Raw genomic sequence first — 23,195 nt, forward strand, 5'->3', positions numbered from 1 at the left:
AGAGATTAAGAAGACTGTGGCATTCCAGTCAAGTCAGGAAAAAGATAAGTTGTTAGCTATTACCAGCACTAGTCAATTTTCCTGACAGTTCTAGACAACAAAATCAATGTGAAAAAGAAATGAGTTTATATAGGAATGTGGCCAAATCATAATTTACAGCTTTTTATATGTACCAGCCAAAACCAATTAGAAAATATAATAGAAGATTCCATTCATATTAGAAACAAAAACTAGAAAGTAATTGGGCAAACACTAAAAAGAAATGGGATTGCACTTATACCCGTAACCAGTTAACGGTGGACACACTGGATGGTGGTATTCATTTTTTACACTGTATTTTTTTTAACCTTTTTAACTGTGCATATATTACCTCTATAATAAGAAAAAAACATAAATTTTAAAATTCTAGCCACAATTCTAGGGCCAGTCAACATAAATCAATAAAACCTACAAAATTTTAACTTTTCAACAAGCATACATTCACTTCAAATAAGGAATATATTTATTATTTTATTCTGGGAATTAAACAGAAAAGTACAATATATATCAATAATTTACGTACAGGAATGATGCTGGGCTGGCAACAGGGCAATGGCCTTCACTGCTGTCTGTCCTCACGGCTGATTCACACGGACTCTAGGATCACCTGCACATGGTTCCACATGCTTGGAAGAGCAAAATGCAAGGGAAGGAAGTGACCACTGATGGACAGTTAAAACATCATCCATCCCAATCACTAGGGAAATATTCCATATTGTTTATTACCAGGGATTCAGATGAAAATCTGATGCAGCTACGAACCTATGGGAGGAATTATTTTTTAAAATGAGGGAATTCCCTGGCAGTACAGTGGTTAGGACTCTGTGCTTTCACTGCTGAGGGCATGGGTTCAGTCCCTGGTCAGGAAAGTAAGATCCCGCAAGCCGAGTGGCGCGGCCATAAAAATACATAAACAAAAACAAACAGTCTGTCAAGGGCTGCCTACTGACCTAAGTACGTGTGTTGTGAAAATATGCAGATCCACACCCTAGGTAGAGCCCCTCTATAGCTTGATTTCTTGAGTATAATTTTGGCCAGAAACATTCACCTGTTTAAGACATAAACTGCACAGAGTGTGTCAGGTACTGTGTTTATCTGGATTTTAAACCTGAATGCCTCTGAGATTATAGCCCAGCATCATTCCTGTATGTAAATTATTGATATATGTTGTACTTTTCTGTTTAATTCCCAGAATAAAATAATAAGTATATTCCTTATTTGAAGTGAAAAGTTAAAATTTTGTAGGTTTTATTGATTTATGTTGACTGGCTCTAGTCACTGGTCATGGAGGGGACTGGTGCGGAAAGGCCACTGACCATCAGGCAAGCCCACTCTGTGCCTCTCCAATGTCTACCATTTTCAGTTTATCAGGCAACAGAAACTGCGCTCCACTTAGTTGACCAGCTCTTCACGTGACTTTCTGGTCACTGTGACTGTTGGGGGGAAACTGCACAAAGTTCCTTTCCTAGCCCCAATTTCAATTTCCCTTTCCAAAGGGGAGATCCTGGTGCTCACCTCACAAGCTTGCAGACAGGCAAGAGCCAGATCAGCCACCACTGCTGGAAATGGGCAAAATCCATTGTGTCCTTCCTTTCTTAACAGCCAGGTGATAAGTTAACATGTTATTAAACATTAAATACGCTGAAAATTTTATAGGCCATCAGCTCCACCTGCCCATGTGATTTGGAAACATGAATTGCAGAAATTCAGCTCCCCGGCTTGCACAATGCACAATTCCAGCAACACAAGATGCACAAGGACCTCCTATCTCCCTATACAGCCAGGTGAAACTTCCTCATTGTTTAAAAGAGATTAAAATGTAATATTGATAATTTACTTTCATTAAACAAAAACACACTATAGTATTTTGGGAACTGTATATAGTATTTTGGGAATTGTAGGAATGTTGTGATTACAGATACAACTTACCACACAAAGGAGAGAATCCTGTACAATAGAAAAATAAACCACTTCCACCTTGTGAGTACAAAATGAGAAGATGGCGGTGTATGAACTAGGAAGCACTCTCTTTAGGCACGGAATCTGCTAGAGCCTTGATCCTGGACTTGCCTCTAGAACTGTGGACAGCAGATTGGATATGTGGAGTCTCTGTATGGCAAGAATTCAAACTCTCTATTGAGAAATGATGCTTCAAAATGCAAGCATACAACATAGATTAAAAAATATGTTTACCATGGAAGGTTATAGAGTTATATTTGGAAATTAAATAAAAGAGAAACTAACGTTCAAATGAAAAAAAAAAAGAAAAAGAAAAACAAACCATACTCCTTGGCCAAGCATTCCTGGTTAAAATAAGTCTAAATTTTAAAACCAAAAAGTGGTGGGCCTGGGGGAGGTGGAGAGGGAGGTGGAAAAGTGTCCTTGGTTGGGTCCAGCCTCGAACGGGGGAAGCCTTGGCAGCCATCTGGCGCGAGGTCAGGATAGCACGTGCTCCAGGATGCCTTGTCTAATCAGCTGCTCGCACTTCCACCGAGGTAGAAAGTGCTGGGGAAGACGGGGAGGAAGAAAAGGGAATGAAAAGAATGTTAAATCACACGACGCATCATTAAAAAGCAGCAGCGCATTATATATATATTTCAAACTCCACCAGCTAAGTAGTTAAAAGCTAAACTTAAGTATTTTTGCTCTTTTAATCAACTGAAATGGATGTCACCTAGAGAGCTGTACTGAAATCTGAACTCTATAAACAAATTCACGTTTTGCTTAAGTTAAATTTAACTAAAGAGTTTTGAATTCTAGTAGGTATTTTCCTTAATGTTTGCATTTTAAAATTTATGCACAGAAAACCCAGGTAGGTGAGATTTGGGGCACTGGATCACAAGTGGTACAGCAACAGCTCATTAGGAAGGCAAACGGAAGGAGTGTCTTCTCCATTAAAACTTTTCTAGGATCTGAGTCTGAACAGTCATTCTTCTACTAACAGTGCAACTCTTCTCCCATATTTTCCAAGTCATTGTAACCTATGACATGGGTGCTGGTCACACGCTGTGTGTGAGGATGCCAGTGCCTGGCTAAGGCTCATCCTCAACGTCTCCTGAGAGGACACTGCTCTAGTTCTGAGGTGGAAAGGAGTCTCCTTGTCTGATTCCCTCTCAGAACACCAGGGCTTAAAACAAAAGTGAACATTTAGTAAACTCTGGAGCGGGGAGGTGCTGGAAGTGAGGCAGGAAGAGTTTCCAAGGTCACAAGTGACCAAAGAAATCTCAAAGACGAGACAGAGATACTTGGGTAAAAACAAGAAACAGTACATTAGAAAGTGCAGTGTAGGTAACCCTAGAAAGTAACTGAAGGAGACAGTATGCAAAGTATTCAAGGAAGCGGATGCCACTTCAGTGGCACCGTGCACCTGACAGTCCTCCACAAACTCAAAGGCCTCAGGTGAGACCCATGACCAAAGAAACTCCTCCAAACCAGTCATGAAGACCCATGGGCCAAGGACTGTTTAATTTAACTGAATTTTTAAAAAGCCTTAAGAATATAAAATGTAAAAAAAAATAAAGAGAGAGAGAAAAAACTATAGAGTTGTTCATTTAACAATTATTCCAATATCTACTAAAAAGAGGGTGTTCTGATTTCTGGACAACCAGAGAAGCATGCCTACCATAGAGTCAATAATAAAGGAATGTACAGTAGGAAAATGTTTCCCTATCAACATTTTATATTATGTGGGTGATCTACCCTATAGATTTTATAGAAAACTGGTTTCAGATGTGCGCAGACATTTTAGAAGCCCCTTAATATCAATTAGAGTAGATTATGCTTTTAAGTTTCCCCATTTTTATAGGGTGATACTGAGAGACAAAGTCTCATTAAGAGGAAGGCTTCTGAATGCGCCACACAGTAAACAGCAATCGTGTAACAGCAGCAGACGGAGGAGGGACTGGGTTTCGGCCGCCCTGGCCCCACCCAGGCCCTCCCTGCTGAGGAGTCTTAGTACACCTGGTGGGAAGACTGGCCACAAAGCTCGATAAAGAAATTCAACCAAGGGACACTTTGGGGCGAAGTGCATTTTCTCAGATCTTGCTTTATAAGGCTAGCTTTGTTCTTGTGAACCCAGAGCTTCACCCTCTATTTTCTATTCATTAGTATCCTTGGAAGGGAAACTTTTGCCTTAATGACCAAAGATTTTAGGGTACCCTGAAAATCTGTCTTTAATAATTTCAACTTTGGTTTCAGGAAACTATTTAAAACTCCAAGGGTACTAGTAAAATAAGAGACCAACTCACCCTCCCTTAGAGAAATGAGCTAAGAACCACATAACCAGAACCATCCTTTGGCTCAATAGAACAAACAGAAGTCAACAAAAGTGGCTAGGGTCATTAAATACCGACCGTCTCATAACAAGATGGCAGGCAACAAAGGAAAGAGTGGTTTTTACTAGTTCACCTTTCCTCCTGTGCTAATATGACTACAGAAAATAGAGACAGGATAAAATAAATTCAGCTAATGTGAATTCATCTAATGTGAACTTGAAGATTTCTAAGGAAACCATAAATTGAGATTCTTCATAAGGAAAAATTTAGTGAGTTATAATTTCACAATTTCAGTCTTTCCCTAGTAAATTCTATTATGTTTATATATTAAATACTTAGAAATTTTTTGATCCATATCACTAGTTGTTAGCTAAAGAACTAAGATTTACAAGGTGAAGAAGTATAGGCAGAAAACTAGTGCTTAGCACCTTTTTAATAAATAATAATTTGAAGAAAGGAGCTAAATGCAACAACTTAATACCCCCTTAACTAGAGTAAGACCCACTGTGGCAACTTCCCAGGGAAATGCTTAGTATTAAATTCAAGCAATACCCTAGTAAATTATAGCTAATGCTTGAGCATGGGTTTGAACTGCATGACTCCACTCAAATATGCATATATATATATATATATATATATATATATATATATATATATATATATATATATACACACACACACACACACACACACACATATATAAAACCTGTATTTTCATTTTACAGATCTTTAAATTGGCTAAGTATGGGGAAAAGTTTATGTTCCATTAGAGATCACAACAGGTGGGATCAAAAGAACTAGGGCTTTGGGTCCTAATTCTATTCAAACTGTTTTAGCTTCCAGCCTTTGGGTGAGTCATTTATCAATCCCTTTGTTTTTGAGGCAGAGACAGAAGTACTCAGATTTCCGACTGTGTGGGGAGAGGGGAGTCTGTAGGCACCCCTAATCCCTGTGCATTGTTCAAGGGTCAGCTGTAATTAACCCTTTCTTACTATATGCAACGTTTGCTTCACGTCTTTACATTTAGAAAAAGGACAAAAGAGTATTTTATAATAAACATAATTCCTACGATACAAATGATCATCCCAAGGTGATACTTACCTTGTTACTGATTCCAACATTTTCGTCATTCAACACTCTTACAAAATTTAAAGTGTCTTAAGACAATAAATACCTGGCTATTTTTTTTTAATAGGACTGAAGTACCATCATCAACTTCAAATTCTCCATAGTCTTTTAGACACCGCACCTGAAAAGAAAAACTGATGTTTTATCTAAATTACCTTTTAGTATGTAGAAACCATAAAGCAGAAGGGGATTTATATATACCCATATGAAAAGTATTAGGCTTTCTCTTTATTTCTTCTCTGTGTACTTAGGCCTAGTACTCCTTCCTGTGGTATTCTAGTGGTTCCAATTGTCCTGTTTTGACAGGGAGGAAGAAAAACGGCAAATCTCCGAATATATGTGTACATCAGCACTGACAACAAGGAAACCTAAGGAGCTGCCAAAAAGAGACAATGTCACTGGATTGTTTTCCCTCTGCAAATTGTGAAAAATCAAGCAGTTGAAAACACATCTACAGGGACTTCCCTGGTGGTCCAGTGATAAAGAATCACCCTTACAATGCATGGGACGCAGGTTCAATCCCATGTCAGGGAACTAAGATCCCACATGCCACAGAGCAACTAAGCCCATGCAACTAAGCCTGCGCACCACAACTACTGAGCTTGCGCACCTCAACTAGAGCCCGCGAGCTGCGAACTACAGAACCCTCGCGTCCTGGAACCCTGTGCCACTACAGAGCCCACATACCCTGGAGCCCATGCACCACAACCAAAGAAGAGAAAACCCGCATGCCACAACTACAGAGAAGCCCGTGCACCACAACGAAAGATCCCTCATGCCACAACGAAGATCCCACGTGCCACAACGAAGACATGATGCAGACAAAAATAAAATTAAAAAGAAAATAAAAAAACACCCATATCTACAAAGAAAAGAGAACATTTTAGATCTACCACAACCTGCCTCTTACAGATTCCTCCCATAAAGTATCAATATCTGAGAACAGGACATAAGTCTATAAGATTTGTTTTACAGATTCTGCCAATCTCCTTTGATTGATTGATTCAGACTCTTTCCCAGTATTACTTAGAAGCACACTAGGAAAGAAAACATATAGACTCATGCTACAAGAATCAGGAGAGGCTCTTAGTTGGAAGGTGGGAGGGGTAAGGAGCCTGATAACCACTTCTGCAACTGCAAAGAAGGAACATTCAAAGGTAGCCCCAGAAATCTCAGACCTGGCTCAGCTTCAAGTGCTACCACAGGAAGGCAGGAGGGCATTTTCATCTCCTATGAGAGTTCAGACCTCAGTTTATTCTCCAGAGTACTAGCACTGGTGTTACCAACTCCAATGACAAGTCTTAGATTCCTACTTTTCCTGGATAATTTCATGTCCTGTGATTCCTCTGCAATCCGACCATGACTCCCAAAGGTATTTTAAGTTGGTTTGAGAAATACAAGAAAAATCCCCCCCACCACCAGCATTTTGCTGCTTTAAGTAGACTTTTATTGTGGAAAATCTCAAACACATTGAAAAGTAAAAAGGCTAATAAACTCAATGTGCCACCAACTGGATTCAACTACTATCAACATGTGGCCAATCTTGTTCCCTCACCCACTTCTGGGTTATTTTGAAGCAAATCCTAGACATCATTTCATTTAATCTATAATTATTTTAGTGCTTATTTCTATAAAATAAGATTTTAAAGAATCCCAATACCATTATCACATCTTATTAATAATTTTTTAATATTATGAAATACCCAGTTAGAATCCAAATTTCCCCATTTTGTCGCATGAATTTTTTTTAAAGTTGCCATGCTCAAATGAGGGTCAAACAAGAGCTACACATCACACATTTCCAATATGTCTCCAAGTCTCCTTTAATCTACAGGGTTCTCCCCCTTCCCCTTCCCCTTGGCAGCTTATTTGTTAAAGAAACTGGGCAGTTTGGTAGTTTCCCAAAACATAGATTCTGTTGTGGACTCCCATGGGGTCATTTAACACGTTGCCCCACCCCTGAATTTCCTATAAACTGGAAGTTAGGTATAGGGGCTGGATCAGATCAGGTTTAGTTTTCTGGCAAATGGTGTTATGATGTCGTGAAGCACAAAATGTCTGGTGTCCCTTTTTGTTTTTTGGTTTTTTTTTTTTTGGCTGTGTGGGGTCTTCATTGCTGTGCGCGGGCTTTCTCTAGTTGCAGCGAGTGGGGGTTACTCTTAGTTGCGGTGCATGGGCTTCTCATTGCGGTGGCTTCTCCTGTTGCAGAGCACAGGCTCTAGAGCACGCAGGCTTCAGTAGTTGCAGCACACGGGCTAGCAGTTGTGGCGTGTGGGCTCTAGAGTACAGGCTCAGTAGCTGTGGCGCACGGGCTTAGTTGCACAGACTTAGCTGCTCTACAGCATGTGGGATTTTCCTGCACCAGGGATCAAACCTGTGTCACCTGCATTGGCAGGCAGATCCTTAACCATTGCACCACCAGGGAAATCCTGGTGTCCCTTTTTGGATGTTAAGATTGATCAATGGGCCTAGGTGCTACCCATACCCATCCACTACTAAGGTCTCTCTTAAGCTTTTCACCTAATGCTTTAGCAGCTACTTGCCTCCATGCATTAGGGCTACAAAACGGCATTAATCTAATTTTTTAATTCCTGCTGCATTTATTAGCTGGAATTCTTCTATACAGAAGAGATTTCCCTCGTAAACAATTTGGCTACCCTGAGATAGAATGTGTGCAGTAACGGCAGATGGATGCTTGACTCCATTCTTTCATTTACCATTTTCCAAAATGAGTTGCATCCTTCATATTCTCCAAGGAGACCCAAAGAGGTTTCAGTTTTAAAACTGTTGTTGTTAGGTGTCATTATCATTCATGCTTCTAACGCAATTGATGTGATGCAATTCACTGCAGTTTATCATTTTGATGCTCAAATTGTCCTTTCTTTGGCTAATGAGAGCTCCTTCGAATCAGCTCCCAAGTCTTTTCAGCACTCCCCTGGTAGTCCTTGATACTTTCTTTGCTTTCCATGCTCAGCTTGTACATCTTTAATCTACTTGAGACCTGGAATCAGCCATTTCCCCCCCAGGAGTCCTGGTTTCCTTTCACAGGAAATGGCATATAGACTCAAGAATGTGGATGCTCATGGCTACTGGGTTGGTCCTTGTTTCTAGGCCTTTTCAGTGGACAGAGCTAAGAAATACTTCTTTAGAAGAGATGATTCAACATGAGTCCATGCTATTACTTTTTTGCTCTATTCTTCAATATATAAACTTTATTAAAGAATATTATATTATTCTTAGGAATATTATTACTAATAACATTATTACGAATAATATGATTACTAAAAACAGGTTAAGATTTCTTTGTAATTCTTTTCATCCTTAGTATGTACCTACTAGGGAAATACAATCAATCTATGTGTTTTAAAGTAATTTAAATAACCCCTGTTTGACTAATCTACCAACATGAAAACACAGGTTCATTTGTTTCATTTTGTTTTCAAAATGTGTAGGTTGGTTTTCCACTTTGATTTCATTTTGTTTTAACAATATGTAAAATATTTACATGGTTCCAAAGTTAAAACTTTTAAAACAGGTACAGTCAGAAAATTTTAGCTGTTCCATCCTATTCCTACCACCACCTACAGGTAAAATTTTTGGTTTGAGTTTGTTTCCTTTCTTTTTTATGCTTTGCTTTATTGTGCTTCTCAGATATTGCGCTTTTTACAAATTGAAGGTTTGTGGCAACCCTGCATTGTCAGATGTTGGTTAGCATTATAATGCTAATGCATATTCAACAGACTACAGTATAGTGTAAACATAACTTTTATATGTACTGGGAAACCAAAACATTTCGTGACTCACTTTATTGAATATGCACTTTATTGTGGGTCTTAAACCAAACCCATGATATCTCCAAGGTATGCCTGTATAAACTAATATATATTCATATACCCCTTTTCTTTTCTTTTTTCTTTTTTTTCTTTTTTTTTTGCGGTACGCGGGCCTCTCACTGTTGTGGCCTCTCCCGTTGTGGAGCACAGGCTCCAGAGGCGCAGGCTCAGCAGCCATGGCTCACGGGCCTAGCCGCTCTGCGGCACGTGGGATCTTCCTGGACCAGGGCACAAACCCCATGTCCCCTGCATTGGCAGGCGGACTCTCAACCACTGGGCCACCAGAGAAGCCCTCTTTTTTTTTTTTTTTAACATCTTTATTGGAGTATAATTGCTTTACAATGGTGTGTTTGTTTCTGCTTTATAACAAAGTGAATCAGCTATACATATACATATATCCCCCTATCTCCTCCCTCCTGCGTCTCCCTCCCACCCTCCCTATCCCACCCCTCTAGGTGTACAGAAAGCACCAGGCTGATCTCCCTGTGCTATGCGGCTGCTTCCCACTAGCTATCTATTTTACATTTGGTAGTGTATATATGTCCATGCCGCTCTCTCACTTTGTCACAGCTTACCCTTCCCCCTCCCCATATCCTCAAGTCCATTCTCTAGTAGGTCTGTGTCTTTATTCCCATCTTACCCCTAGGTTCTTCATGACATTTTTTTCCTTATATTCCATATATATGTGTTAGCATACGGTATTTGTTTTTCTCTTTCTGACTTACTTCACTCTGTATGACAGACTCTAGGTCCATCCACCTCTCTATGAGTAACTCAATTTCGTTTCTTTTTATGGCTGAGTAATATTCCATTGTATATATGTGCCACATCACCCCTTAGACAAAAGTCATTACAGTCTATGCATTAAAGAAAAATCCATTTTAAAAAGGTATACTTACTTCTATGTATAGGCTTTTTGGAGGTTTCATATCCTGTGTGATGTCCAAACCTTCATCTCCTCCCAACGACCTCATGTAGGTAGCAAGGGACTTTTTGTAATGATTGAACCATTCCATCTACAAACATAAAGATGGCCATTTGACAAAGCTGTAAGTTAACAAACTTGCAGAAATTATATACTAATCCTTTCAAAAACAGCACACATCCCCACATGGATCATTACTACAACCATTCATTCAAACTACAAATATTAGTGACTGCCTGTTATGAACCAGGCACTGGTCTAGGTACTTAGGGTCATTTAACAAAGTGAACAAACATCTCTGTTCTCACAGAACTTGCATCCCAGCATACTTAATCACAGACCTAAGGAGCTTTCCACCAGAAACCAAACCATGAAAAATACACCATTTCAGTATTATGATCTCTTCAAACTTCAAACTCTGTATTGACAGGTTTTCTGAAAGCTATAAAATGCTGTTGAGAAAAACACCCAAATGTCCATCAACTGATGAATGGATAAGATGTGTACATCCCTACAATGGGATTATTCAGTCGTAAATCGGAGTGGAGCTCTTATATGTGTTACCACATGGATGAACCTTGAAAACATGCTGAGTGAAAACCACAAAAGGCCACATATTGTACGATTCCACTCATATGAAAAGTCCATACTAGGCCAATCCATGAAGAAAGTAGAGTAGTGGCCTCTAGGGCCTGGGAAGAGGGGACAGAATATGTTCTGGATAAGATGGTGGTGATGGATGCACAACTCTGTGGATATCCTAAATACACTGAATTGTATACTGTAAAAGGATAAACTTTAGGGGATGTAAATTGTATCTCAGTAAATCTGTTTTTTTTTAATTGTTGAGAGAAATTAAAGTAAACCAAAATATGTGGAAGGATATACCACTTTCAAGGATTGGGTGATTCAGTACTGTAATAACGTCAACTGATCTATAGATTCAATTCAATCTCAATCAAAACCCCAATTTTTTAAAAAATGGAACTTGATAAATTGAGTCTGAAATTTGCAAGGAAATGCAGAAGGCCAAAAGCAGTGAAGACATTGAAGAAGAAGAACAAGATGGGAACACTTACTCAAGACTTATTATAAAATTCCAATAATTTAAACAATATGAAATTGGTACAAGGACAAATAGACTAAGAAAGAAGAGAAAGTCCCCCATCCAAAATCCATAGATATACTGACATTCAATTTATGACGAGTGGCACTGTGCACAGGGCAAGGGGAAAAGAAGACCTTTTCAATGAATGATGCCATCTCAATATCCATATTCAAAATGCAACTAGGCTCTTACATTATTGACAAAAATCAATTCCAGTACTGTAAATCTCTTTGTGAAAGGTAAAACAAGATAACTCCTAAAAGACTATACACATAACCTGCATTAGTAAAGTGTGTGCGTGCGCACACATACACACACCCCTCCCTCAGGTTCAATAATTTGCCAGAATGACTCACAGAACCCAGGAAAGCACTACACTGACAATCACAGTTTTATTGCAATACAAATCAGAACCAGCCAAAGGAAGAGACACCCAGGATGATGTCTGGGAGTCCCAAATGTGAAGCTTCGAGTATCCTCTCCCTGAGGAATCAGGACACACCACCCTCCTGGCACACTGATATGTGACAACACACACAAAGTACTGTCAACCAGGGAAGCTCACACAGCTCTGGGGTATCATTACATAGGCTTGATTGATTGATCAAATCATGGTTGATTGAATCACAGGTGACTGAGCTCTACTTCTAGCTCCCCTCTCCTCTCTCCAAGTTGGACTAATATCAAGAGGCTAAAAGCCCCAAACCTGAGGGGATGGTGGGAACCTCTGAATTTGTAGCCAGTTGGTCAGAAGGGAGGGTGGCCTTGGGAACCTCAAACTTTATGGCTGGTATCTGAAGTGAGAGCAGTCTTAACCTATGAAGTTGGGTCTAACTTTAGGTAGTGTCCGAAGTCACTGCAACACCGTAGGCAGTGTGACCCTCACTTTGTAAATGAGGGAATTTAGGCACAGGGAGAGGTCGAGTCACTTGCCCAAGATCTGACAGTGGCAGAGCCAAGGTTTGTACACAGGTTTGCTTGGCTCCAATCCTGTGTCCTGAAATATTGTCCCTTAATGACTGGATAAATCAAGAATTCAAGTATTCACACTGATAAGCAAATTATGTATACCCACATATTTTATGGAAAATCTCCCAATAATAATGCCAGGTTTTTCATCCTACTGATGGATCACTAACAAGTAACATAATGGGACCCTTTATTTTGTTAAGTAATAGTAGTTTTCCATATAGCATTCAGAATTACTCCTACCATTCTCATCACAGTATATACTACAGACCAAAAATTACTCAAAAACAAATGTTAAAACAAAAAAAGAGAAATACTATTAATACTATTACAGAACACTGCCATAACCTCAGCGATTTTCCAAATTCACAAACTTGAACAACAGTGCTGACTTACTTCTTCGGCAGACATGTGAAATCGTAAAGCACTTGGCAAGACACTGCCACATTCCCACCTGAGTGCTCTAATCCGAAGCAATCGGTCATACCTAGGACATTAATAAGGTATTAGATGGCGTAACAGAGGGATATCAGAAGTTGTTTTGATCAAGAGAGACTCCAGACTCAACCACCAAAATTTAACATGTGGACTTTTATTTGGTTCCTGAGGCAAACAAACCATTGTAAGAGGACATCTTTGGGACAACAGGGAGAATAGGAATACAGTATGGATGGATGCTGTGAAGTCGGGTTCATTCCTCTAGGTATGAGAATCATGGTGGTCATGTAAGAAAAGGTCCAAAAGGTCCTTATTTCTTAGAGATGCATACTAAGGTATTCAGTGGTAAAATGCCCGATGTTCTACAATGTTTTAGCATAGACAAATAAAACAAGATGAAGCAATTATGGCAAAATGTTAAGAATTGTTAAGCCTATATGATGGCTCCATGGGGGTTTGTAATATTCTTCCCTAATTTTATGAATACTGCAATTTTTTATTATAAAAAATATTTAAATAGAAAAAAGAGAAGAATTTAGAATGCTTATAAAAGAGAGACAAATCTAAGAATTCCTGTTATCCATATAAAATGGTTAATTAGGAAACCACATGGGAACCCTCCACTGCTCCCTGCCACCCCAGCAAACACAGAGAAGCTCACAGGTATGCTACAGTGCAGCGCTGATTTCTTAACAAAGAACAGTGTCGAAACTTGATGGTTGGTATCAAATCACTTCGTCCACCTGACTTCGCTTCATTCCTGGTAAAACATTTAAGGAAGAAAAGAATGTCTACTTCAGTATAAGTCGAATTTTCCAAGCCAACTAACAAGTGACTCCATGCTTGTTTTTATCCATTTATGTTAGCAGTTAACCTACCCAAATAGTACCTGCCTCCACATCAGAGCTTTTGCTGACATGTTAAAAGATTAAAAAGCCAAAAGCTAACTAATTTGCCTAGGATCACACTCCCAGTGTTTTGTTTAGCCATGTGGCACTTTGCATTTTGCACACAGATTCATCTCCTTTGTCTCCAAAAGACAAATATTGTGTTTCCTCACTTTTTGGAATCCCTTTTTCATGGTGGGATAAGAGACAGATCGAATATCACGGTGCATAAGATCATGGCCTCACATCATGTTCTGATCGTATGGAGTCCTCTTTCTGTGGTACTTCCAAATCCTCATTCTAATAAAGTGAGCTAAGAATTCTGGAGTCAGATGGTCCTCCACTCATCCAACAAAGATTTATTGATCTTCAACTATGTGCATGTTCTGTACTTTAGGGTCCTTCACACAGAGAGGGAGAACATTTTGGTTTTACCCTGTAAAATATATATCTCCTTGGATATCAGACGAGTATTGCACTTTAAAACCAGATGTTTGGGAACTCCCTGGTGGTCCAGTGGTTAGGACTCTGCACTTTCACTGCTGAGGGCACGGGTTCAATCCCTGGTCAGGGGACCAAGATCCCGCAAGCCTCGTGGCGCAGCCAAAAAATAAATAAATAAAATAAAATAAAACCAAATGTACAGTTGTTTAATGGGCATAGTGTTTCAGTTTTACAAGATGAAGAGTTCTGGAGATGATGGTGATGGCTATATGACATTATGAATGTACTGTATACACTGAACTGTGTGCTTAAAAATGGTTAAGATGGGGGACTTCTCTGGTGGTCCAGTAATTGGGACTCCACACTTCCACTGCAGGGCAGGGGGCAGGGAACTAGGATCCCACATGCCCCACAGTGTGGCCAAAAAAAAAAAAAAAAGTTAAGATAGCAAATTTTATGTGATGTGTATTTTACCATAATAAAAAAAAACTGGAAATAAAACAAAACAAAGCCAGGTATACAGAATGAATTAGAATCTACTCTGGAGTTTTAAAAGGAAACAAATACAAAATATACATGCCTGCTCCAGGCCCTGAAAATAGAGGTAAAATATATGTCCCATTTTACCATGTCTTCTAGATTGTTCTATACACTTCTGCCACTCTACAAACATTAGATTTATTCTCCACATTTTTTGTTGTTGTTTTTTGTTTTTGGCCACACCAAGAGGCTTGCAGGATCTGAGTTCCCCAACCAGGAATCGAACCCGTGCCCCCTGCAGTGGAAACGCAGAGTCCTAACCACTGGACCGCCAGGGAATTCCCTATTCTCCACATTGTTTACAATGCGCTCTGGATTATAAAGAAATAGCACAGGGCTTCCCTGGTGGTGCAGTGGTTGAGAGTCCGCCTGCCGATGCAGGGGACACGGGTTCGTGCCCCAGTCCGGGAAGATCCCACATGCCATGGAGCAGCTGGGCCTGTGAGCCATGGCCGCTGAGCCTGCGCGTCCGGAGCCTGTGCTCCGCAACGGGAGAGGCCACAACAGTGAGAGGCCCGCTTAACGCAAAAAAAAAAAAAAAAAAAAACAGAGAAAGAAATAGCACAAATAAAATACACCCAACCTAACATCAGAGGACTTTATTAGGTACATAAGAACTTCCTTAAAAAACTCACATTTACACATGAGTAATTAAACAGGAATAGATTTCTTCTGACAAGTAATTTTAACCAGAAACTGGTAATAGTGACTGACCCCCGAGAACCAAACTAGGAGGATAGGGCACAGAATTTTGGATCATGAATTTCCAGATGGTATGAATATAGGAAAATCATCCTCTTACTGGACCAAGGCCTGTTAGGCCACCTCCTAAATATGTCTATAAACTGTTCACTTTCTCCCTAGTCTGGCTTACCTCTCCTGCCACCTGCATGACCACCATGCCTCCCTATCCTCTCAGCCCCTCCGTCTACTATCCACACAGCAGCCAGGGTGGTCTTTTAAAACACAAACGTGCCTCCACCTGCCCCACATGCTTAAAAATCTCACCAGGTGTCACCCTTTGCCTGCTCACTAAGTTTCAGCCACACTGGCTTTCTTTAATGATCAGTTCCCTGAGTATCCCACCCTCTTTCATAACTCAGGGTCTTTGCTATATGCTGTTTCCTCCACCTAGAACGCTCTCTGACCCAATTACTGCCTTGCTAAAACCTGCTTCTCCTTCAGGCCCCAGCTGAAATGTCTCTTCCTTGGAGAGAACTTCCCTGACTCCTCAATCTACTAATATTTTCAATTCATTATTCCCTCTCCTAGTCTTGTTGTTTTCCTTCATAGCATGTATTCCAACTTGGTGTATCTGTATTTAATATCTGCCTTCTGCCTTACACTGTAAGGGTCACGGGGGCAAAAATCTTGATTATGTTGTTCACAATTGAAATACTAGAGCCATTTATCAGCTCATAATTGTTTAGTACATATCTGTTGAATGAACAAATGAACAGTATGGGAACCTGAGTTCAGGACTTTACATTTCCCTTACATTTACTGCAGACCTGTTGCAGTTCAGTTCCTTGTTCCATCTGTATCTATCCTTAAATACAGTAACTGCAAAATGTGCCTACTGTTCTGTGTACTCCATAAATCTTAACAGCATAGTACTGATTTCTATATCCAACTTACTGATGAAAACACTCCCTAACAAGGCCAAACATGAAACCTCATGTTGCAGACAGGTTGAGATCTGAATACCTCGCCTTTGATCCAGCAGTTAGTACTCTGTGTCTTACTCTTCACCAAATCACAGGACCCTATGAAGTTGGTCATTCAGCCCAAATTCTCCACTGGGCCAACTACCATGCTTGGCTCTAAATGGTCTGTAACTCAAGAACCCTCTCACCTACCAAGCCTTCTGTAGCACTAGTTCTCAGTGAACTGCATTCAAGATATTGTAAGTCACTGCTGCTCCTGCTAAGTTTACAAACTGCCTGTTCTCCTTTTAAACCAGTAAGTCTTCTACTGATGAAAACAAGCAGTGGAAACAATACATTTCACTTATTAAGGTTGTTACTTACTCCCATCTCATCTCTTTTAGGTCCACCCCAATTCCTTTCAAGTCATATCAGTCAAACAACAAATATTTATTGAACATCTACCATGTGCCAAGCACTGTTTGAATCCCTATGGACATAGCAGTGATTAACACAAATCCCTCTAGTTCTGTATAGTTAGGGTATGATCAGGCTCACAGAGAATTAGAAAAAACAAATCATATCTAAAATCTAATGTTGAGACTTCCCTGGTGGCACAGTGGTTAAGAATCCGCCTGCCAATGCAGGGGACATGGGTTCAAGCCCTGGTCCAGGAAGATCTCACATGCCACAGAGCAACTAAGCCTGTGCACCACAACTACTGAGCCTGCACCCTAGAGCCCGCGAGCCGCAACTGTTGAAGCCTGTGCGCCTAGAGCCTGTGCTCTCCAACAAGAGAAGCCACCGCAATGAGAAGCCCGTGCACCGCAATGAAGAGTAGCCCCTGCTTGCCGCAACTAGAGAAAGCCCACATAGAGCAATGAAGACCCAACGCAGCCAAAAATAAATAAATAAATAAAAATTAATTTTAAAATAATAAAAAGTTTAAAAAATTAAAACTAATGTTAAGATTATCTGATTTCAATATCATATTTCTTAAATTGTTTTAAAATATCAATCTTATCAACTTACACATCAGATTGGTTTTGTTCATATAAAGCTTTCATCTCCTCCAGAACTTGCCTGAGTCCATCCTCCTAGAACATATAAAATTACACTCATTAATTCCCCCATCAAGTTTGTAGCACTATTTTATCTATGTTTATCTTTGATTTATGTATGTCATGAAAAACCAATAGTACGGGACTTCCCTGGTGGTGCAGTGGTTAAGAATCCGCCTGCCAATGCAGGGGACACGGGTTCGAGCCCTGGTCTGGGAAGATCCCACATGCCACAGAGCAACTAAGCCCACGTGCCACAACTACTGAGCCTGCACTCTAGAGCCCGCAAGCCACAACTACTGAAGCCCTCGTGCCTAGAGCCTGTGCTCTGCAACAAGAGAAGCCACTGCAATGATTAGTCCACGCACCACAACAAAGGGTAGCCCCTGCTCGTCACAACTAGAGAAAGCCCACGCACAGCAACGAAGACCTAACACAGCCAAAAAAAAAACCAAACAAAAAAACCAATAGTCCTTCCACACCTACTAGGATGGCCATGATAACAAGTGTTGGAGAGGATGGGGAGAAATTGGAACCCTTGTACAGTGCAGGTAGGAATGTAAAATGGTACAGCCCTGTAGAAAACAGTCTGATGAGTCCACAAAAAGTTAAACACAGAATTACCATATTAACCAGCAATTCCACTCCCAGGTATATACTCAAGAAAACTGAAAACCTAGTTTTTCATACAGAAACTTGTACACAAATGTTCAGAGCAGCATTATTCATAACAGCCAAAAAGTGGAAACAACCCAAATGTCCAACTGATGAAGAGATAAACCAAATACTGTATATCCATTCAACGGAATATTATTCAGCCAAAAAAAGAAATGAAGTACTGATACATGCAACAACATGGATGAACCTTGAAAACATTATGCTTAGTGAAATAAGCCAGACACAGAAGGACAAATATTGTATGATTCCACTTATCTGAAATAGGCAAATTCATAGAGACAAAGTAGATTAGAGGTTACCAGGAGCTGAGGGGAAAGAGGAGTGGGGAGTTATTGCTTAAAGGTTATAGAGTTTGTTTGGGGTTATGAAAAGTTTTGGAAATAAGAGTGATGGTTGCACAACAATGTGAATATAATTAATGCCACTGAAGTGTACGCTTAAAAATGGCAAATTTTGGGGCTTCCCTGGTGGCGCAGTGGTTGGGAGTCTGTCTACCGATGCGGGGAATGCGGGTTTGTGCCCCCGTCCGGGAGGATCCCACATGCCGCGGAGCGGCTGGGCCCGTGAGCCATGGCCGCTGAGCCTGCGCGTCCGGAGCCTGTGCTCCGCAACGGGAGAGGCCACAACAGTGAGAGGCCCGCGTACCGCAAAAAAAAAAAAAAGGCAAATTTTAAGTTATGTATATTTTACCATAATTTAAAAAAATAAAAAGGAATTACTAACACAAAATATACAATTAACATACTGATTAAGGATAATCTTGAATATACTGTACTGAGAAAAGAAGTCAGAAAGGAGTACACACTGTATGCTTCCAATTGGCCCCGTCCAGAAAAGTTTGCAACTCCGAGCATGCTGACTCCAGAAATACACTTAAAAAGACAAATATAATCTGTAGCACAGAAAGAAAATCCATGGTTGCCTAAGGCTGCAGATGGGAGGTAGCTAGTAGCTACAAAAGAGAAAAGGGAATCCTTGGGGTGACAGAAATCTTGATTGGGTTGCCGGTTATAAGGATTGTATACATTTGTCAAAACTGAAATGTCTATTAAAATGTGTATTTTGTTGTATATAAATTATACCTTGATAAAACTAATGACCAAAAAAAAAAAATCAATAGCCCTACAGAAGCAATAATGCATGACAAAAGTATATAAATAATTTATTATTTACTGGAAAATGATCTTAAAAGGTTACTACCAAAAAAAAAAACAAAAACATTGCTAGAATAGAAAATAGAAAGGTCAAAGGAGTTTTTCTACTTGAGCAAATCATTAGAGAAATCATTAGGCAAATCATTAGAGACAAGCAAATCAAGACCACAATGAGGTATCACCTCACACCAGTCAGAATGGCCATCATCAAAAAACTACAAACAATCAATGCTGGAGAGGGTGTGGAGAAAAGGGAACCCTCCTGCACTGTTGAGGGGAATGTACATTGATACAGCCACTATGGAGAACAGTATGGAGGTTCCTTAAAAAACTACAAATAGAACTACCCTACGACCCAGCAATCCGACTACTGGGCATATACACGGAGAAAACCATAATTCAAAAAGATGCACGTACCCCAATGTTCATTGCAGCACTATTTACAACAGCCAGGACGTGGAAGCAACCTAAATGTCCATCAGCAGATGAATGGATAAAGAAGATGTGGTACATAAATACGATGGAATATTACTCAGCCATAAAAAGGAACGAACTGACTTGTGGACACAGAGGGGGAAGGGGAGGGTGAGACGACTTGAGAGAGTAGCATCGACATATACACACTACCATGTAGAAAACAGATCGCTAGTGGGAAGCTGCGGTATCGCACAGGGAGATCAGCTCGGTGCTTTGTGATGACCTAGAGGGGTGGGATGGGGAGGGTGGGAGGGAGGCTCAAGAGGGAGGGGATATGGGGATCTATGTATACATCTAGCTGATTCACTTTGTTGTACAGCAGAAACTAACACGACGTTGTAAAGCAATTACAATCCAATAAAGATATAAAAGACACATGCACGCAAAATTTTCCCTTGGAAGGATAAAAACATTAGAATTATAAAATTCATAAATGTCACACAATAAGTCTGTCAACAAGCAACCCCTACACCTGAAACATTGTAAACCTACTAAATTGAAAATTTTTAAAAAAGGAGAAGAAAACCACTAATGCTAGAACAACAAGCAAAATAAAACCCACCCCAAACAAAACAAAGATAAGTAACCCATCTACTTTTAGAGCCAAAATATATGCATTAGCAAAATGCTTCGGCACTACTGGTATAATTACAGAATTACACTTTACTTAACCCTGCTCGGATATAAGAAATGATTCTTTTTTTTTTTTAAGTTTGTTTGTCTTTTTGTGGTACGCGGGCCTCTCACTGTTGTGGCCTCTCCCGTTGCGGAGCACAGGCTCCGGACGCGCAGGCTCAGCGGCCATGGCTCACGGGCCCAGCCGCTCCGTGGCATGTGGGATCCTCCCGGACCGGGGCACGAACCCACGTCCCCTGCCTCGGCAGGCGGACTCTCAACCACTGCGCCACCAGGGAAGCCCTAAGAAATGATTCTTGATGGAAAATGAAAGCATGATTTCTACCTTCTCTTCCATCAGGTGGTTAAAGAGATCATAGAAAAGTCTGATGTATTAGAATTCAGTTAAATATTCCATTCATTACAAATATTATTTTAAGGAATAGTTGAAACTCTTGCACAATGAGTAGATCAGCAGGTATACAAAAGACAAGTGTGAAATAATTTTTTAAAGATACCTAAAATAATTTTCCTAAAAACTCACTTAAACGATTACCAGTTCTGCATGTAGAAAGTGCATAATCATTCCAATTTGCTGAACACAGCACCTAACCATGAGGGATTCTGGAATGAACAAGGCAGAGTCCCTGCTCTAAACCAGCCATCATCTGCCTGGGAGGAATAATTCTTGAAAGTCTGTGTGGTCAAGGGCGTGTGGGGTCAATCAGATCAATTCTTGGTCTCAGCTCAGCTGTGCCAGTGGCCGGCTCCGAAGGCAGGCACGACTGCAAGAAAAGGTGCACCTCCGCCAACTAAGACCCAGAAAAGCGAGCGATTTTACAACTTCTAAGTCCGCCCCTGAGCCCTCCACCCCGAAGTGCGAAACCAACACTTATCCTAAAATGTGAGTGAAAAAGAGAGCTGGACTAAGGGTCTGAATAGCCAGCACCGTGGGCAGTCTCTGAGCCCTTGGGCTGGTTTCCTCCCATGTACCACGACCCCCAAAGGACCTAGTCTTCCGACCCCAGCGGGGCCACATTTGACAGCCTCCACGCCTCTGCATTCCAGCGTCTCTACTGAACCTCCCACTATGGTCTCCTAACTTTTTAGATGAAGTAACTGTCTGAAGTTGCAAGAACAACATACTGGACTCTAGGAAACCTGTATTCAGATTGAGGCTCTGGCTCCAATATGCTGCAAGTTCAGGCAACTTGCTTAACTGGATCCATAATTTCCGCGGCTCAGTTTCCCCATCCGTTAAATGACCTAAGTGTCAAACTAACTTCTCTTTAATGTTCAAAACAAAACTCACCTTCCCCAACACTCTTCCTGCTGACCTCCGATGTTTACTCCGCTACCAGAGAGAGAAGCCTCCCGAGATGCCGACCCCTCTCCTCCCCCACTATCCATCCCACCTCCAGCCCTGTCCTCGTAGCTACAAGTCCTGCTGTCTCAGGACACGGCTTTCAGCACCCGCTGACCGGGCCGTTCGGACCATACACAGCTCTCGTGTGGTCTCCTGTAACCACCCAGAGCCATTCTTTCTTCTCTTCGATCCACTCCCCAAAGTGCCGCCACAATTATCTTCAAAACACGAAGAGTTACCCCATCGCTGCCCTGAAATGCCTTGTGAGTGAACAGCAAACCTCCCGGCCCCGGAGCCCCCGTGCGGCCCGCGGACCCCGCGCCGGTCGCCCTTCGCCGGCGGGGAGAGGGTGTCCGCACCGCCGGCTCCCCGGCGGGGCTGCGCTCACCGAATCCTCCAGGCGCGGCCCTAACGCCCCGCTACCCCGGTCCACACCTCCCCAGTGCAACTCACACCTGCGCTCCAGCACCCGTCTCCGGGCCTCTCCGGCGCGTCACCGGGGCGAGACGCCGACCGTTCAGACCGCGCGCGGGAAGCCGCAGAAACCAACCCGGCCACATCCACCGCGGAGAACCACGGGCACACCCGCCGTCCCGTCCCGGCTGCGCAGCCCCCAGAGAAGCCACCCCTGGGAGGCGCCCGCCCGTCCGCCGCCCTCACGTTGAAGGCCGGCAGCCTTCCCTCGGCCGCGCGGTGCAGCTCGCGGACCAGCTCCATGGCCCTCTCGCAGAACATGGTGGACACGCCGGCCCTTACAGACCACCGGCTCTCAAGCAAACAGCCGCCGAACCAGGCCCTACGATTTCAGCTCCTACAGGTCCGCGACGCGCGGGGCCGACCCCGCCTCCGCCCCGCTTTGGCGCCCAAACGCGCAACCAATAGGAGCGCACTGCCGGCCTCCAGGCTACGGCGGCGGCCAGGGGACATTTGCCTCCGCTCTGCCGCAGTGTCACAGGGGGAGCCCCACACCTGGGCGGTTGCGGACTTTGGTGTGGTTTCAGCCCAGCCCTCCTGTCCAGGCCTCGGTCTGAGCTCAGGCTGAGCCGCAGGACAGCTCCCGCGCAGCACAGCTCGGGATGGACGTACGTCCCCTTTTCCGTTGAATTCATTCATTCTCGTTTAGGTTAACGGGGGCGCGCACGGTGCGGTCTAGAAGGCAGACCCGGCAAAGGTGTGCAGTGATGTTAGCACCCAGCGTTGCGTCCGTTCGGTTTTGCAGTGTGGGTTTGTTTGTGTGATGGTAAAGGGAAAACAACTTTTATTGGGTATCTCTTGTGTGCTGAGACAAGAGATAGGGACTGTGACATACTTCACGTAATTCTGACGATTATCCTTAAAGTGGTTATTAAGACTCTTGGTACTGATTAGAAACCAGAAGTTAGAGAACTTGCCCAAGGTCACACAGTTCGTAAAGTGACAGACCCTGTATTTAAGCCTTCAACTCCACCGTACTACATTTGATATTAAATCAGTCATTTAAAAACGTGTACAATAACTTACAAGGTGGTGGTGGGGGATTGCCCTAGATTAACATGAATACACATAGCCATATTCCCGCCGAGATGATTACGGAAATTTTCATAACCATATAGAATCAAAGGTGGGAATTACTG

The 23,195-nt window shown here is 41.8% G+C and overlaps 1 protein-coding gene across 2 annotated transcripts; it reads right to left on the minus strand.

Moving 5' to 3' along the window:
- Window positions 1–521: 521 nt before the first annotated feature.
- GINS1 (GINS complex subunit 1) lies at window positions 522–22,423 on the minus strand. Of its 2 annotated transcripts, none has more exons than XM_060078580.1 (7): window positions 22,243–22,423; window positions 17,264–17,328; window positions 13,376–13,474; window positions 12,673–12,763; window positions 10,174–10,290; window positions 5,488–5,562; window positions 522–2,544 (listed from the first exon to the last, which is right to left on the minus strand). In XM_060078580.1, the coding sequence occupies exons 1-7, from the start codon at window positions 22,315–22,317 to the stop codon at window positions 2,476–2,478; spliced, it is 591 nt and encodes a 196-aa protein (XP_059934563.1). In that variant the 5' UTR covers window positions 22,318–22,423; the 3' UTR covers window positions 522–2,475. The 2 variants fall into 2 exon arrangements, with proteins under 2 accessions (XP_059934563.1, XP_059934562.1); XM_060078579.1 differs by lacking the exon at window positions 22,243–22,423 and adding an exon at window positions 22,038–22,223.
- Window positions 22,424–23,195: the final 772 nt, after the last annotated feature.

The sequence above is a fragment of the Mesoplodon densirostris genome, chromosome 16, assembly GCF_025265405.1.
Source record: "Mesoplodon densirostris isolate mMesDen1 chromosome 16, mMesDen1 primary haplotype, whole genome shotgun sequence".
Classification (NCBI taxonomy): domain Eukaryota; kingdom Metazoa; phylum Chordata; class Mammalia; order Artiodactyla; family Ziphiidae; genus Mesoplodon; species Mesoplodon densirostris.

What these genes read in the sequence shown, in the direction of transcription:
- GINS1 (XM_060078579.1), bottom strand. Translation starts at nt 22,142, where the DNA reads ATGTGGCCGGGTTGGTTTCTGCGGCTTCCCGCGCGCGGTCTGAACGGT. An exon ending in CGCTGCACTGTAGCATACCT is followed by an intron (nt 12,764 to 13,375) that starts GTGAGCTTCTCT and finishes TTAATGTCCTAG; the next exon opens with GTATGACCGATTGCTTCGGA. An exon ending in TATTAAAAAAAAATAGCCAG is followed by an intron (nt 2,545 to 5,487) that starts GTATTTATTGTC and finishes CGTCTTCCCCAG; the next exon opens with CACTTTCTACCTCGGTGGAA.